At 47.1% G+C, this 15,071-nt stretch overlaps 1 protein-coding gene across 8 annotated transcripts in view; it reads left to right on the forward strand.

Moving 5' to 3' along the window:
* Positions 1–6,437, forward strand: part of ASIP (agouti signaling protein) — a 221,262-nt gene extending 214,825 nt beyond the window's left edge. For all 8 annotated transcript variants that reach the window (XM_024105096.3, XM_024105098.3, XM_042858255.2 and 5 more), the window contains one exon: positions 973–6,437. In XM_024105096.3, the coding sequence (XP_023960864.1) occupies positions 973–1,149 (177 nt within the window). In that variant the 3' untranslated portion in view covers positions 1,150–6,437. The remainder of the gene's footprint in view (positions 1–972) is intronic.
* The last annotated feature ends 8,634 nt before the right edge of the window (positions 6,438–15,071 follow it).

A 15,071-nucleotide genomic window follows, 5' to 3' on the forward strand; every position in this document is an offset into this window, starting at 1 on the left:
ATTAGAAACTTGGTGCTTATGTCCAGGGCCCTGCACCCCCTTAGGGACACCCCTGCCAGAATAAATAGGATTTAAGCTCCTAAATTACTTAGGCGCTTCTGAAAATTTTACCCTCAGTCTTAGCCCTCTGAAAAAAATTGAGGGTTAATAATGGGAATGCGGCTCGTTATGTACCTGGAGCTTTGGGGTCCCAGGTGCCTCCCCCTTTTGCACGCTGGGACAGAAAGATTCTGCTTGTATTGACTCACAGACAAGAGGAGCTGTATTTGCAAAATATCTCCACAAGTAGGCTAGAAGATTTGCAAGAGATTTTGTTTGCTCACCTAAAAACTTGCATTTGTTATTGCAAATAGGGGTTTCCATGCAGGAATTGGGAGCATACTTGACTAGCAGTTTGCACATGCCTACATGCAGGGTGGTGGATGTTTTTTTACCCTACTATTACGGAATAATTTTAGAAGACTAAAAATATGGCCCTAAAAATTGACCAACTCTCTTAGGGGGGCAGTTAGACTTGTGCTTAAAGCACCAGTGTGGGGGCCAGAAAACCTGAGTTCTATTCCCAGGTTTCACTTCACCTCTCTGTGACTCAGTTTCTTTGTTTATCAACTTTGCAGAGGTGTTGTGAGGTTTGAAACATGTTCTCAGATCTTCACATAAAAAGACATTGTAGATGGGCAAAGTATTATGAGCGACCCTCAGATCATCTGGTTCATTGCTTTGCCAATGCAGTATAGCAGTACATTCTCCAGGGCCCTGTCCAGTCCTGTTTTAAATGACTCGGGATATTGGGCTTGGAGCTTCCACTAATTCTTCTGAGAGGCTATGCTAATGTCCAATATTGGCCACACTATTAGGTATTTGCTCCTGATCTCAAACCAACATTTCTCTTGGTCAAGTCCTGTATTGATGCTTTATTCATGATCTGGGATTGCTGTAGAGTTAATAAAAGTTTTCATTTCTGTCTTGCAGAGAAAGACCCAGAAAAGAAAATCCCGCAGGCCCAGGCCCACACTCCCAGCTAATTGTGTGGCTACTTGGAAAAACTGCAAGCCACCCTCTCCCCCGTGCTGTGATGTCTGCACCTTCTGCCACTGCCGGCTTTTTCAGACTGTCTGCTACTGCCGAGTAGGAAACCCAAACTGCTAAACCCACACCAGGAAGGCAGTGCTGGAACTCTGTCATTAACTGCTCCAGAGTTTGTTGCAACCTGTTTTTCTCGTGTGCATTGCAAGCGAAGTATAGAGTCTTTGAAGCTTTCCTGCTGGCTTTGTGTTCCCCAGACCTGAATGAACGCTGGGGTTTACCTCATGGAACAAGCACTGTGGCCCACAAGTAAATCATTACAGGGAGTGTGAGGGAGGGGGGATGGAGGCTGACGGGCTGACAGAGTATTTAGAACAGAACTGAATGGGAACAGGTTCCAGTTCAAGGAAGATTTGTTTCTTTCAGAAATGTGACATCTCACCACAGGCTGTAAGCGTCTATGAGGAGGACCCAGGCTGAATGCCCTAGGTTGTCAGTGTCCATCTACAGTATGAAACTGGCCGCATTAAAACAAGTTTGGTTAACACAACAGGGGACCTAGTGTTTATAACATAAGAATGGCCACACTGGGTCAGACCAAAGGTCCATCTAGCCCTGAATCCTGTCCTCTGACAGTGGCCAATGGCAGATACCCCAGAGGGAATGAACAGAAAAGGTAATCATCAAGTGATCCATCCCCTGTCACCCATTCCCAGCTTCTGGCAAACAGAAGCTAGGACCACCATCCCTGCCCCTCCTGGCTAATAGCCATTGATGGACCTATCCTCCATGAACTTATCTAGTTCTTTTTTGAACCCTGTTATAGTCTTGGCCTTCACAACATCCACTGGCAAAGAGTTCCACAGGTTGACTGCATTGCGTGAAGAAATACTTCCTTTTGTTTGTTTTAAACCTACTCCCTATTCATTTCATTTGGTGACTAGTTCTTGTGTTATGAAGAGTAAATAATGCTTCCTTATTTACTTTCTCCACATCAGTCATGATTTTATAGTCCTCTATCATATCCCCCCCCTTAGTCATCTCTTTTCCAAGCAGAAAAGTTCCAATCTTATTAATCTCTCCTCATATGGAAACCGTTCCATACCCCTAATAATTTTTGTTGCCCTTTTCTGAACCTCTTCCAGTTCCAAGATATCTTTTTTGAGATGAGGTGACCACATCTGCATGCAGTATTCAAGATGTGGGCGTACCATGGATTTATATAGAGGCAATATATTTTCTGTCTTATTATCTGTCCCTTTCTTAATGATTCCCAACATTCTGTTTGCTGTTTTGACTGCCGCTGCACATTGAGTGGATGTTTTCAGAGAACTATCCACAATGACTCCAAGATCTTTCTCTTGAGTGGTAACAGCTAATTTAGACCCCATCATTGTATATGTATAGTTGGGATTATGTTTTCCAATGTGCATTACTTTGCATTTATCAACATTGAATTTCATCTGCCATTTTGTTGCCCAGTCACCTAGTTTTGTGAGATCCCTTTGTAGCTCTTCACAGTCTGCTTACCACAGCACCATGTGGTTTACCTGTGGGGATAGCACCACATGTTATATTAGAACCAGGATACCATGCAGTAAGTGTAGGCTTTAGGATTAGCCACTTTCCCACACATAGAGTAAAGACCAGGGAGTCTGGAGTAAAGCCGAGATATAACAGGTTTTGGTCCTATCCTCCCAGCTAGGACCAGGCAGTGTTATGACACTACTCAGCACCAGCACAGCCAGTTCCAGGGCACCCAGACTCCTGGGGATCTTACTTACCAGCAGTAGTTCAGCGTATGGGGAACTCCTGTTTAGCTTTTGTTCTTAGAGATCTTCCTAGTCTTTGTGTCTTTTCTGGTGACACTCAGCAGCATAATGCCATCAGTGGGGGATCATCCTCCCCCATATCATCAAGAATAGACCTGGGAAGTCATGGTGGGGAGAGTGGGAGCAGGGCTAGAAACTGGTTTTAATGTTGAGAGTGGTCTTCACCCCACCTCAGCTCTCTATGTTCACCCGCTCTCTTCTCTGACTGCAGACTCTATGTCTTCCACATCTTTGTCTCTCTTCTGCAGCCCTTTCCTTCCTCTCACGAACACTGACAGTCATCAACGGACCACTGGTACCATTGGCCCAACTAACACTACCAGGGCTTCCCCTCCCAAAGTGTTTGTATGAGCAGTCTGTCAGCCTGCTATATCAGAATGCAGGACCGTCCAGCATTCCTCACCCTCGCCTTCCTGCCATGCCTGCTTTCCCCAAGCATATGACAACAGCCTGGAGAGGGTCCTATGCCTACATCTGCTCATTCTCTGCCTAGACGCCAACAGGGGTAACATTACTTTGTTTCAGCCAATTATTGCCAAGTACAGGGCTGAATGATGTTCTATGGCAATCAGAGAAAACGTGAAAGACATAGATGCTCTCTGAAGCCATCCTGGCAACATTTGCTCGTAAATTTTTGCCTCCCTCCCCCAACCCGAACTTAAAAACTCAGAGTTCAAGACACAGGACAGATGTTGATAGAGAGCAGGTGATTAGTCTGTCAATCTATCTCTCTATAAAGTTCAAAAAGAGAAAAACCTAGGAGAGGCTAAACAGAGACAGACCAACCCCCAGTGTTCATTCCTTTCTCCTACTGGCTGCCATAAATCTTGCAAGGTTGGAGTCTATTAAAATGTTCATAGTTGTTTCTTTTAATCAGATGTACAGATTCAGGAGTCTATACACAATTTGGGCATGGAAAAAAAGGAGTCCAGAAAAAACATACATACTAGATGCAGGCACATAGGGTCAAATCCTGGCACCCTTACTCAGGTTGAGGAGTACCTTACTCTGCCATAGACCTACTCAACACAAGGTTGACAGAATCTGACCTATAATGTCCCTAAATGGTATTCCCACGGACCAGAAGAAAATGTCCTAATTGGCCATTACAACCATAGTAATGGTCAGATGACATTTTGGAATGTGGAGTGCAAAGAAAATGCTTTTCTTGAGTGCAGTGCTCAGATACAATGAGAACTTGACAGAGCCTTCACCCAGAACCTTTACTAAAGCCATATCTACACAGTAAGTTGCTGTGCAGCAAGCCAGGATCTGAATGTACAGCACACTACCTTGCCACGCAGTAACATCTCGTATGGACACTGCTAGAGTGCAGTGAAAGTCCTGCAGTGCAGCCTGGCTTACCACGCTTTCAAGGAGTAGTTAGCCAAGGTACACTCCAGGACTTCCATTGTACTGCAGCAGGGTGCACATGGGATGTCACGGTGCACCAGCTTACTGTGCAGTATCTTCACAGCGCAGCATAGACACCAGTCTGATAAAGAAATGTACATGTATCTGCTCTTTGATTGTTATTATACCTTTAATTTACATTTTAATACTCTTCAAGGTAGATTTCCACCAAAGGCCAGGGTTAGAAACTAACTGGAAAACAATGCATATTTTCCTCTAAAAATGAGGAAAGGCATGAAATCTATATTTATTCACTTATTTTTAATGATTCCCAAAGGGTAAATTAATTAAAATGGTTTAAAAAAAAACCTTTTTTTAAAAAAAGGAGCTGTGTGGTGCCATAAAGATGTGTCACAAAATGAAACCCAGAAGCACTTGAAAATTAACAAAGGGTAGGAGAGACTTCCAGCAACCCACACCCATATACAGCTACAATGTACTCAAAGGACATTCCACATTGGGGGTGGAGAGATATGGGAGTGGAGGTGGAAAGAGGGCCTTATGTCTCTCCACGGTGCCCCTTCTGGCTGATTAAGGATGCACATTAATGGCTCTGAAAGGAGTCCATGCGGCCCTTTGGCTGAAGGATGATGGATGATTGCCTGAAGAATGATGGGTGCAATACAAAATACACTAGTGTGGAAGGATGGAAAACAGGGAAAGTAAAGAACATCCATGGCTTAAACAAGGAGGCTGAGGTTTCACCATACAAAATCTGATTGCTGATTTATGATCTCCCCAGAACCTAAAGTTGATCAGAAAGCCCACAGTTTTTCCTATGAAAAAAATTAGAAAACAGTTAAAGCCAGGGCCATCCAGAGGATTCAGGGGCCCTGGGGCAAAGCGGGGGAGCGGACATATTCACCGGGCGGCGCTCCGAGTCTGCAGCGGCAGTGGCGGATCCTTCACTCGCTCCACATCTTCGGCAGCACTGAAGGACCCGCCGCCGAGATGCCACCGAAGACCCAGACCACCGCCGGGTAAATAAAAATTAAAAAGGTGCCTCTAGCAGAGATTCTCAGCCAGGACTCGTGGGGCCCCCCGCTCTGGGCGGCCCTGGTTAAAGCATGAAAAGTGGCTTTACTCATTTTCACACACTTACTGTTTTCTAACTTTTGAAAATTGGAAAACAGTAAATAAGTATTAAAAATGGGTATCCCCTACTTTCACACACTCTTTTACCTTTCATCCCATTTTTCCAGTGAGGCAGGGGTGAAAGTAAGTTAGGTCACTTACCGGTACGGGCCAGGGGCGGGCTCTGGCCCCCGGAAGGGGCGGAGCCTCTGGCGGAAGGGGGCGGGGCTGGGGTCAGCATCCCCCAACCAGTCCTTTCAGGCCGCCTGGCCCACACTGCCCGGGGTTCCCGTGTTGATTTAAAGGGCCCGGGGCTCCGGATGCCCGGAGCCCCGGGCCCTTTTAAATCGCAGGCCCCAGGGCAACTGCTCCCTTTGCCCCCCCGCCCGTCAGAGGCTGCGGGGGGGGGGGGGCAATGGGGCAGGGACATTTAAGCACTGCCATGGCAGCGCTTTAATGTGGGCTGGGTATGAGACGGTGCGGGTTCTTACCGGTACGGAGTACCGGCCCGTACTGGCTCACTTTTACGCCTGGGGGGGGGGGGGGGGGGAGTAAAGAAAAGGGAAAGGGAGACAAAAATTCAAAAACCAAAAACAGAAAACCAAACTTTTTGAGTTTCCAAAAACTGAAATGATATTTCAAATTGAAACGAAACAAATTTTTCTTTTTTAAATGCTGGAAAAATCAAACATTTTTGTCTACATTCATATTTTCAATGTAAATTAAACCACATTTTCTAACAGAAAAATTTTTCAGTTGAAAATTTTTACCACCTCTAGCAAAACCCAAACATGGAATTCTAACATTATAATCTATAGCTGCTTATTTGTAATCAGTGGCAAGGTAAAGGCTTATATCTCATGCATAGTTGTTTGTGTGCGTGTGTCTATGCATACTTTATAGCAAAGTATTTACAGTCGTTAAGACAAAATAAATAGCGGCTTGATTGTTTTTATTAATGGCACAAATGAACTTAACAATTTAATAGTATTGATTGTATCAGCCTTAATTACATTACTCTTTCAGCAACTGTTCACATTGAATGAGCATTTGTAGAGTATGGAAACCAATAAAACACATACCTAGCAATTACTTCCCATGTTCTGTTTGAAGAGTTTTTTTAATCAGGGAGGAGGGAAATTAATGCCATTTTCTCTGGGGTGGAGGAGCCTCATTCATAAAATGAAGAGACCAGAGTGGGATGTTTTGAAAAGACACATGGATGATAAAGTTTGTGGATTGACAGAGGGTTAGAGCTGTAAATCAGCCTATCTCCTTTGATTTACACCTGCTGAGAATCTTGTCCCCGACCCGGGGGCAAGCGGGGAAGTTGTGCTTGAAAATTCTTCTGAAGGTCTTTCAAGATCTCTGCCATGCCCAGTAGAAGGAGCGAAGTACAGCTTTTCAAAGAGTTTTTGGCCAGTTTCGGCCAGTTTTAGCCAGTTTTGGGGAAGAGTTCAATGACGTTGCTCAATGGAAAACTAGCGGGGAGCCACATATGGAATATTTTCAAGGTGGAGGGGCAGTTACTCCAGGACACTGTTTTAGGTGGATTGTTACATGCAATTTGGAAGAGGGGATTGAGCACAAAGTAGCCAAGTTTGAAGCTGATACAGAAGTTGGAGGCTAAGCGAAATATGAGGAACAATGCTTGTATACGCCAGAGAAGTGGTTCTCAACCTTTCCAGACTACTGTACCCCTTCTGGAGTCTGATTTGTCTTGCATACCCCAAGTTTCACCTCACTTAAAAATTACTTGCCTTCAAAATCAGACATAAAAATACAAAAGTGTCACAGCACACTGTTACTGAACAATTGCTGACTTTCTCGTTTTGTCTGTATGAAATTTTAGTTTCTACTGACTTCACTAGTGATTTTTATGTAACCTTCTGTAAAACTAGGCATATATCGAGATCGGTTGATGTACCCCCTTGAAGACCTCTGTGTACCCCCAGGGGCATGCATACCCCTGGTTGAGAACCACTGCTCCAGAGAATATGATTTTGGGAGATGACTGAGCTTTTCTTTCCAGCAATTTCCTCTTCCCTTTGGTACGCTCTCCCATGCTGTGCCCAGCTGCATGGCTTTGGAAAAATCTCCACTTTTCTATGTTGCTGCTAATTCTTTGGCTGCAGAAACTGGGATGCAACAAATTTGTGTCACCTCTCATCAATCTAGGCAGATATATTGCCAGATTGGTTTATACAGAACCAGTTAGACACCAGGTGCCAGATGCACCACTGCCTCCCACTTTGTGTTATCATTTAAACCAATGTAAAGTGTGCGCAAAGTGTCACCCTTCTGACTTCGTAGCATTTGACATCCACTTTACATTCTATAGCATTGCCAACCTCAGGAGACAAATTTTCATGAGACAGGTAGAAAAGGACCCCAAAATCACCAGTCAGCCATACTGCATTCACTTTGCACTGGTGTAAACAACTGCCTAAGGTGCAGGGCAGTGGAGGATGTTCATTCACTGTCTGGGCTGTTCCCCCTTACGTCTACATTGCAATCAGGGGTGTGACTGCGGCATGTGTAGGCATACCCGAGCTAGCTTTGCTATATCTGATCAAACCTAGCTCAAGTAACAATAGCGGTGGAGCTGTAGGAGCAAGCTGGCAGCCACACAAGTATGTACCCAAGGTTCTGGGGAGGCAGGGCTAGCCCATGATGCTGCAGCTTCACTGTTACTGGAGTTAACCAAGATTACTTTGATTTAGCAAGATCCAAGTTATGTCTACATGTGCTGCAATCACACTTCCCGACTGTGGGCTAGCCATCCCCCCAGTTACTAGGGTTTTCTGGGTAGTACTGGGTTTACAATGGCACCACTGGCACCGGGCCAACACTCAAAAGGGGCCCACTTGCACTGCACCCAGAGCAGCTGGCTCCTCTCTACCCCCCGGCTCCTCCCCCACCCCCCCGCTCACTCCTCTCAACCGGCTGGCCAGGGCTTCTCTCTCTGGCTCTGCCCCTGCCTGCCGGCTCCTCCCTACTCCCTGATCTCTCCCCCGTGCCCACTGCTTGCTCCTTTCGGCTGGCAGGCAGCTCAGGGCTCCTCTCTGCCCTCGTCACTGGCAGGCAGAGCCGGGGCGGAGAGGAGCCCTCAGTTGCTGCCGCTCCGGGCTGGTGACCGTCCACTTTGGGCTCCCCGGGGGCGGGGCCCACCTCTTCCTGCCGCTCTGCGGAAGCGGCGGGCTGGTGAAGTTGGAGGCTGCTCCCCACTTCAGCCAGACAAGGAAATGCCTCCTCCACCGCCAGGCCCATCAGCGCCAGGCAGATAGGGCTGGGCGGGGCCCCAGGGGATGGGTCCGCTCTCTGCTCCCGAGCTTCAGCTGTCCTGCCCCCTAGCACTGTGCTGGGAGGGGGGATCCCTACTCTGTGCTAGCTCAGCAGGGCATGAGGGAGTGGCTCTGTGGGGGGGATGCTGGGATGTGAAAGGGTGGGAGGTGCTGGGCAGTGGGGGAGGATTTGTATTTTGAGGTGCTAGGCAGTGAGGGTCTCTTGGCGGGGCACTGTGTAGTTGCGGTGAGGCTGTGGGGAAGGGTTCTGGGCAATGGGATGGGGCGATCTGTGCATGTTGGAGTGCTGGGCAGTGGAGGGTCTCTGTGGGGTACTGGGCAATTGTGGTGGGGTTGCGGAGGGGTGTTGGGCAGGGGTGGTGGTGTTCAGGGCACTATGCATTTGTGTGGGAGGGTGCTGGGCACAGCAGGTCCAGGGGGTGGACCCACCCTCACGGGGAAGGAGCACGTTGGCAGCACAGGGCTGGGTGGACCAGTGTGCATCTGGCGACTGCCAACTTGTAAACAGTGCCCTCGCAGTGGGTGGAGCGGGGCCGCCCCATTGCCCCTGGCTGGCCCCTCGCTCCAAGGACTGACCCCCCCACATGCCATTGCCCCCATAGGGGCACACAGATATGTTTGGAACCAGGCCCACAAAAAGTTAATGCGACCTGGTTTCTGGGTGAGAGGCAATAGCTGTGCCACATATTCTATCTCACGGGAGTAGTCAGAAATCCATTGGGTGCACTATGTTCATCATAGCATTGAAAAGGACATGATCCAATAAGTTATTTGAGAGCGCACAGAAATGGTATGACCCAAATAAAGTGGAGATAGAAGAGGTCTAGAGAAAGGCAAGGACAACGATTAGAGAGCTGGAACGACTTCCTGATGAGGAAAGAGTGAAGAGATGAAGACTGTCTGCTTTCAGGAGGAAACGAATAAGAGAGAATATGACAGAGGTGTACAAAATAACCAATAGAAGGGAGAGTGCACTCCTGATCACTCCTTCATTTGCTGCAAGAACAAGGATACAATCAATGAAATCAAAAGGCATTTATAAAAACACATTGCCTGTGGAACTCATTGACACAAGACACCAATGAGGTCAGTAAATTAGTAGGATTTGAAAACAGGTTCAACAGATAGATAGATAGATAAGCACATCTGTACTTACATTGGACAGGATAAACACGTAGGGGGTTATAAACTCTCAGCATGCAGGGCACAAGCCAACCACTAATTGCCTAGAGGCAGGAAAAAATTCCCCTATCATTTGGTTATTCCATAACTGTCCATTTATGCGGGTTTTCACCTTCTTCTAAAGAACCTGGTCCTGGCCCCTGTCATAGACAGGATACTGGACTAAATGGACCATTGGTCTCATCTGGTCTGGCAGTTCCTATGTTTCTATGGCAAGTTATGTCTCCATGAGATGAGTAGGGAGGTGAAATATAATATTCCTAAGCTGCTGCCCACAGCAGTTGCATTTGCTCTGTTGAGTAGAAATATACTCCTTCCTTTCTTATTTTTAAAGACACTAGAGGTAGTGTGCACAGGGGAAAAGGAAGACCCCACTCAAAAGGCATGGCATCATTTTGCACTAGCTCCAGCTTCTACCAAAGGTGACTCTAAGCAGAGCCAAAGCACCTTCCTGGAGGTGACAAAGGCATGAATAATTCTGGCAAAGTCTATATCATAGAGCAAAGGTCACAGTCTCAGGGCAGTAAAGCACACTTCAGGCTTTCAGTGGTCTCTGGGAATCCAGACACAGAGACAGACCCAGTAAAAACTCCAAGACAAAGCCTTATTCTACCCCCAGTGAGGTGAATGAGTTTTGCCATTGATTGACTACAGTTGGAGTTGGATTAGGCCCAAAGAGTGGGAATGCCCTTTCAATGGAGGGAATGCACAGATTACACAACATGGTGGTATAAAGGCCTTTTTGACATTCTACAGAATGGGGCCACACCACCATGTATCATTCATTTAATGTACATAAAGACAGAGAAACACCCATATGTATTCACTAATGACTCAATCCAACTCCCACTGAAGACAATGGAAAGACTTCCATGGATTTAATGAGCTTTGGATCAGATCCTCATTGACAGCTGTATTGGATGGACTGCACTCACTTATCTAACAATTTTCTCGGGTAAAATCTGATCAAAAGCATTGGTGATCTCATGGTCTTAATTTCTCCAAACTGACAGTGCAGTTTGCCATCCTCTGGGAATTTCACAAGTAAACAACCCGTTGTGGGAATCAGGATTTGAGGGAGCTAGGGACCTCGCACACATGAATTCTCCATCCCCTCCTACATCCAACTTAAGGCAGCTCTGCAATTCTCAACCACAGAAGAGGAAATACACTGTTTGCTTTAACTGCAAAACAGTCTAACGGTGACAATGCAAGATACTTATAGGCTATTTTAAAACCAAGAGAGAAAGACAATAAAATCAACTCAGTTTGGTCCATTAAAAAACAGTGTAGCACAGAAAACAATGGTGCCTGTAACATGGCATATGACATATTCACATTTGACAAAACTGCATGCAGTCATGGAATTTACACTGACTCACATGTGGCTTGTAAGGGTTTACCAATTAGTCCTCTAAACATAATAGTAACTATGGACTACATTTTGCCTTGACTTGCACTCGGAGACTACGTCTACACTGCCCCAGCTGGGCAGTTAACCCCAGGCCAGCCAGGGGAAGGAATAAAGGGGAGCCGAAATCAGGCTAGCTCAACCTTTGATCCTGTAGTAAGGGCTTCATCCCTGGAGACACAGTGCCCCTGCCCCATTGGGGCACATGGCCCTGTCTTAGCCCACCTCACTTGCCATCCATGCGGCTTGGCTCACCTCGCCGACTAACCTGCCGCCCCCACCTTGCCCACTTCATTAGCCATCTTTCCCTGCCTGACAGGGTGTACTACCTACTATGGAGCAGCAAGAAAGAACACATTCGGCTACAAATAAACACTGGCTAATGTGCTGCTCTCTCCAAAGCGTGCCTGGCTTTAGCAAAGTATTTAATTAGTCTTGCTTGCAGATTATAGTGATCTCAGCCCAAGAAGCCCTGGAATGCAATTCCTTCCAAGTATATGCTGAATTGAGACATAACTTGGTATGCAACCAAATGTAGTAAGAAGAGCATGGAATGGATTTAATTAGCACTACTGGTGACTTCTTTTTCTGAATGTCACTGTAAGTGGCAGTGAAAGTCGCTAGATATGTCACTAGTCACTTTGGTCACTTATTTTCTCGCTAGGGAAACCAAAAAGTCACTAAATCTAGTGATAAAGTAGCTAAGTTGAAATGCGCCGCATTTCAGAAAGCATTACACAGAGTTCAACCTCAGGGTTATTGTATATAGAACCTTGATAAGTAGGTGTTAGTAGTTCCCAGTGAACTTCAAAGAGAGAGTACCCTACAGGTTTCTTTAGTAAAAAATGTTTCCTGCCTACAGAAAACGTAGTAAATAGTATTCAGAATACTATGAACAACTTTTAAACAAAAATGATTAGATAGTAAATCTTCTGGTGTTCCTCATACATATTCCCCCTCCCCCTTTGTTGCTGTCACACACTTCAATTTTCATTGGAAGGGTTCCATGTAACACTGACACTTCTGTGCTTTAGCACATACACATTCCCTTCTGATCTTCCCTCCGAGATGATTTCTCAGGCGTCAGCGTGACCACAAGACTTAGTGGGTGTCACCTGGACTCTTCAGAGCTTGAGAAAAAAGCAGCATCTCAGAGTAGCCTTTCAGACATTTCAGAACCCTGCCAGCAAACAAATGCTACAGTGAGTAGCATTCCAGCCTTTGGATGAATAGCTGACTGGTCCCTCGGTTGCTAGTGCAACAGGAACCTGTAGCCTGTATCCAAAGTGGTACAGGGATTGGGCTCAGCATATAACATACGTGTTCCCTGGATCTCTATAAGACTCTTGCTCTAGGATGCTATCTTCATTCCATAAAGGTATTTTTACACAGCATCTGGGAGGGTGCATTCCAGCATGGGTAGACAACACAAGCTAGGTCTGCTCAAGCTAGTGTGCTAAAGATAACAGCGTGGCTATGGAGGCCTGACAACCTGGGAATGTATTCAGGTGGATTGTCCACAATACAAACTTTCTATAGTGCTTCAGAAACCACTACTGAACACATCCAGTAACTGCCATGCCCGACTTCTAGATGTTTCTGGGACCTTCTAGCTTTCTTGTTCTGTCCACATGTGCAGAGATGCAAGGATTTTAGCTTGGAAAATTCTGTCTCCTCCCCACTACTTCTTTCCCTTTCCTTGGGAGTGGGGAGAATGAATCAAATGCTGCAGTATAAGACATGTGGGTTACATGTTGAACTTTAAGAACTTAAGTATTTACTGCACTTTTAAGATCTCGAACATCCTGGATGCTGAGCTCAAAAAAACACTTGTCAGTTGGAAGCAGCCATAGCTGAAGCTGGTTGAAGACTGAACCTGTAAATTAAGTGAAACTGGATGTAGTGTGTAAATAACCAATTCTCTCAGATGATAACTGGATCTTTTTTTGTAGTCTGGATTTATTTTATTATTGTTGTTATGCTGATCCAATTAAATTCACTGTAGTTAAATTAGATTTTTTGGAGCAACTCTTGACTATAATTTTCAGGATTTATGCACTCAGCAAGAGGTGACTTTCTAAAGATATATTTCCTGCAGCTTCTTGTATTCCTGACTCATCCCCAGGTCATAAAACAATAGCACTATGTCTTCAGCATCTGGATTTAAAATGAAGCCATATTCCTTATGCTTCCACTCTGAACTACCCTTCTTTTTCTGACTTGGTCCTCATTTCTCTGGGTCCATGGGGAGTCATGTTCCTCTCATTTCATCCTTTTGAAATGAACCTACATGGTCTCAGCAGTTGCATGAAAGAACATTTTCATAGGCCTGTCTGCTATGTACTGTGTTTCTCCACAGCATAAATCTAGGGTTACCATTCGTCCGGATTTACCCAGACATGTCCTCCTTTTTGTGCTAAAAATAGCGTCCGGGGGGAATTTGTAAAGCACTCACAATGTCCGGGATTTCCCCTCGGCAGAGCAGAGCGAGCGGCTGGGAGGGCTGCAGGGATGTCCCGGGCTGGACTCAGGAGCAGCTGTACAGGAGCCGGATCCGCCCTGCATTCTGAGCCGGCAGCTCCCTTGCAGCCCAGTCCGGCAGCACTGTGCAGGGCCAGGGACCGGGTTTTGTTGTGCAGGGCCAGGGACCAGGTTTTGTTGTGCTGGGGAGCTCAGCCACGTGTCCGGCTCGGCTGCACAGAGCCCAACACTCTGTTCTGAGCAGCAGGGTAAGGAGGTCAGGGGGCAGGAAGGTTCTGGAGGTGGCAGTCAAGAAACGGGGGGGGGCTTTTGGGGGGGAATGGAGAAAGTTTTGGGCAGTCAGGGTACAGGTAGGGGGTAGGGTCCTGGGGGGCAGTTGGGGGGGGTCTTAGGAGGGGGCAGTTAGGGGACAAGGAACAGGGAGTCTTAGGTAGGGGGTGGGGTTCTGGAGGGCAGTTAGGAGCAGGGGTCCCAGGAGGGGGCAGTCAGGGGACAAGGAGCAGGGGGGGAGTGTTTGGGAGTTCTGGGGGGGGCTGTCAGGTGGCAGGGGTGGGGAGATGGATCGGAGCAGTCAGGGGACAGGGAGCAGAGGGGTTTAGATGGGTTGGGAGTTCTGGGGGGGGGCTGTCAGGGGGTGGGGAGTGGTTGGATGGGGCGTGGGAGTCCCAGGGGTCTGTCTGGGGGTGGGGGTGTGGATAAGGGTTGGGGCAGTCAGGGGACAAGAGGCAGGGAGGCTTAGATAGGGAGTGGAGTCCTGGGGGGCAGTTAGGGGCAGGGGTCCCAGGAGGGGGCAGTCAGGGGACAAGGAACGGGGGGAGGGTTGGGGGTTCTGGGGGGGCGGGAAGTGGGAGGGGCAGGGGCGGGGCTAGGGCGGGGCTCCTCCCGTCCTCTTTTTTTCTTGCTGAAATATGGTAACCCTAATAAATCTGGCACTCTCAGCGACGTGTTTCCATCTCATTTTCATCCTGGCTGTAGAGGGTTATTGTTGAAGTACAGAATTGTAATTGTTCGTCCTTTGTGTGGGCTCTCCAGTGCTCTGGCACATCCTCCCTTAGTTTTAATGCTAATGGTGCATGGGCACCTGCAAAGGAAGAACAACCTCGGCAACAATTCTGAGGTGGAAAAGTGGGAGGTCAAGGGGAGTCCTCTGGTCCAGCTGCTGCTGGAGACTCCAGAACCTGATCAGGAGACCCAAGCGATCTGGCAAACATGATGCCTACCCTTTATCTTCCTTTGACACAGTCCCTGATAGCAGGCCAGGTGCATCACAACTGAGGCAAATGCTGTAAATCCCAACATTCATCCCTCCAACTGCCTTCCACACCACACTCCTCCCAGGGTCCCAGA

The sequence above is a fragment of the Chrysemys picta genome, chromosome 13 (genome assembly GCF_011386835.1).
Source record: "Chrysemys picta bellii isolate R12L10 chromosome 13, ASM1138683v2, whole genome shotgun sequence".
Taxonomy (NCBI): Eukaryota; Metazoa; Chordata; order Testudines; family Emydidae; genus Chrysemys; species Chrysemys picta.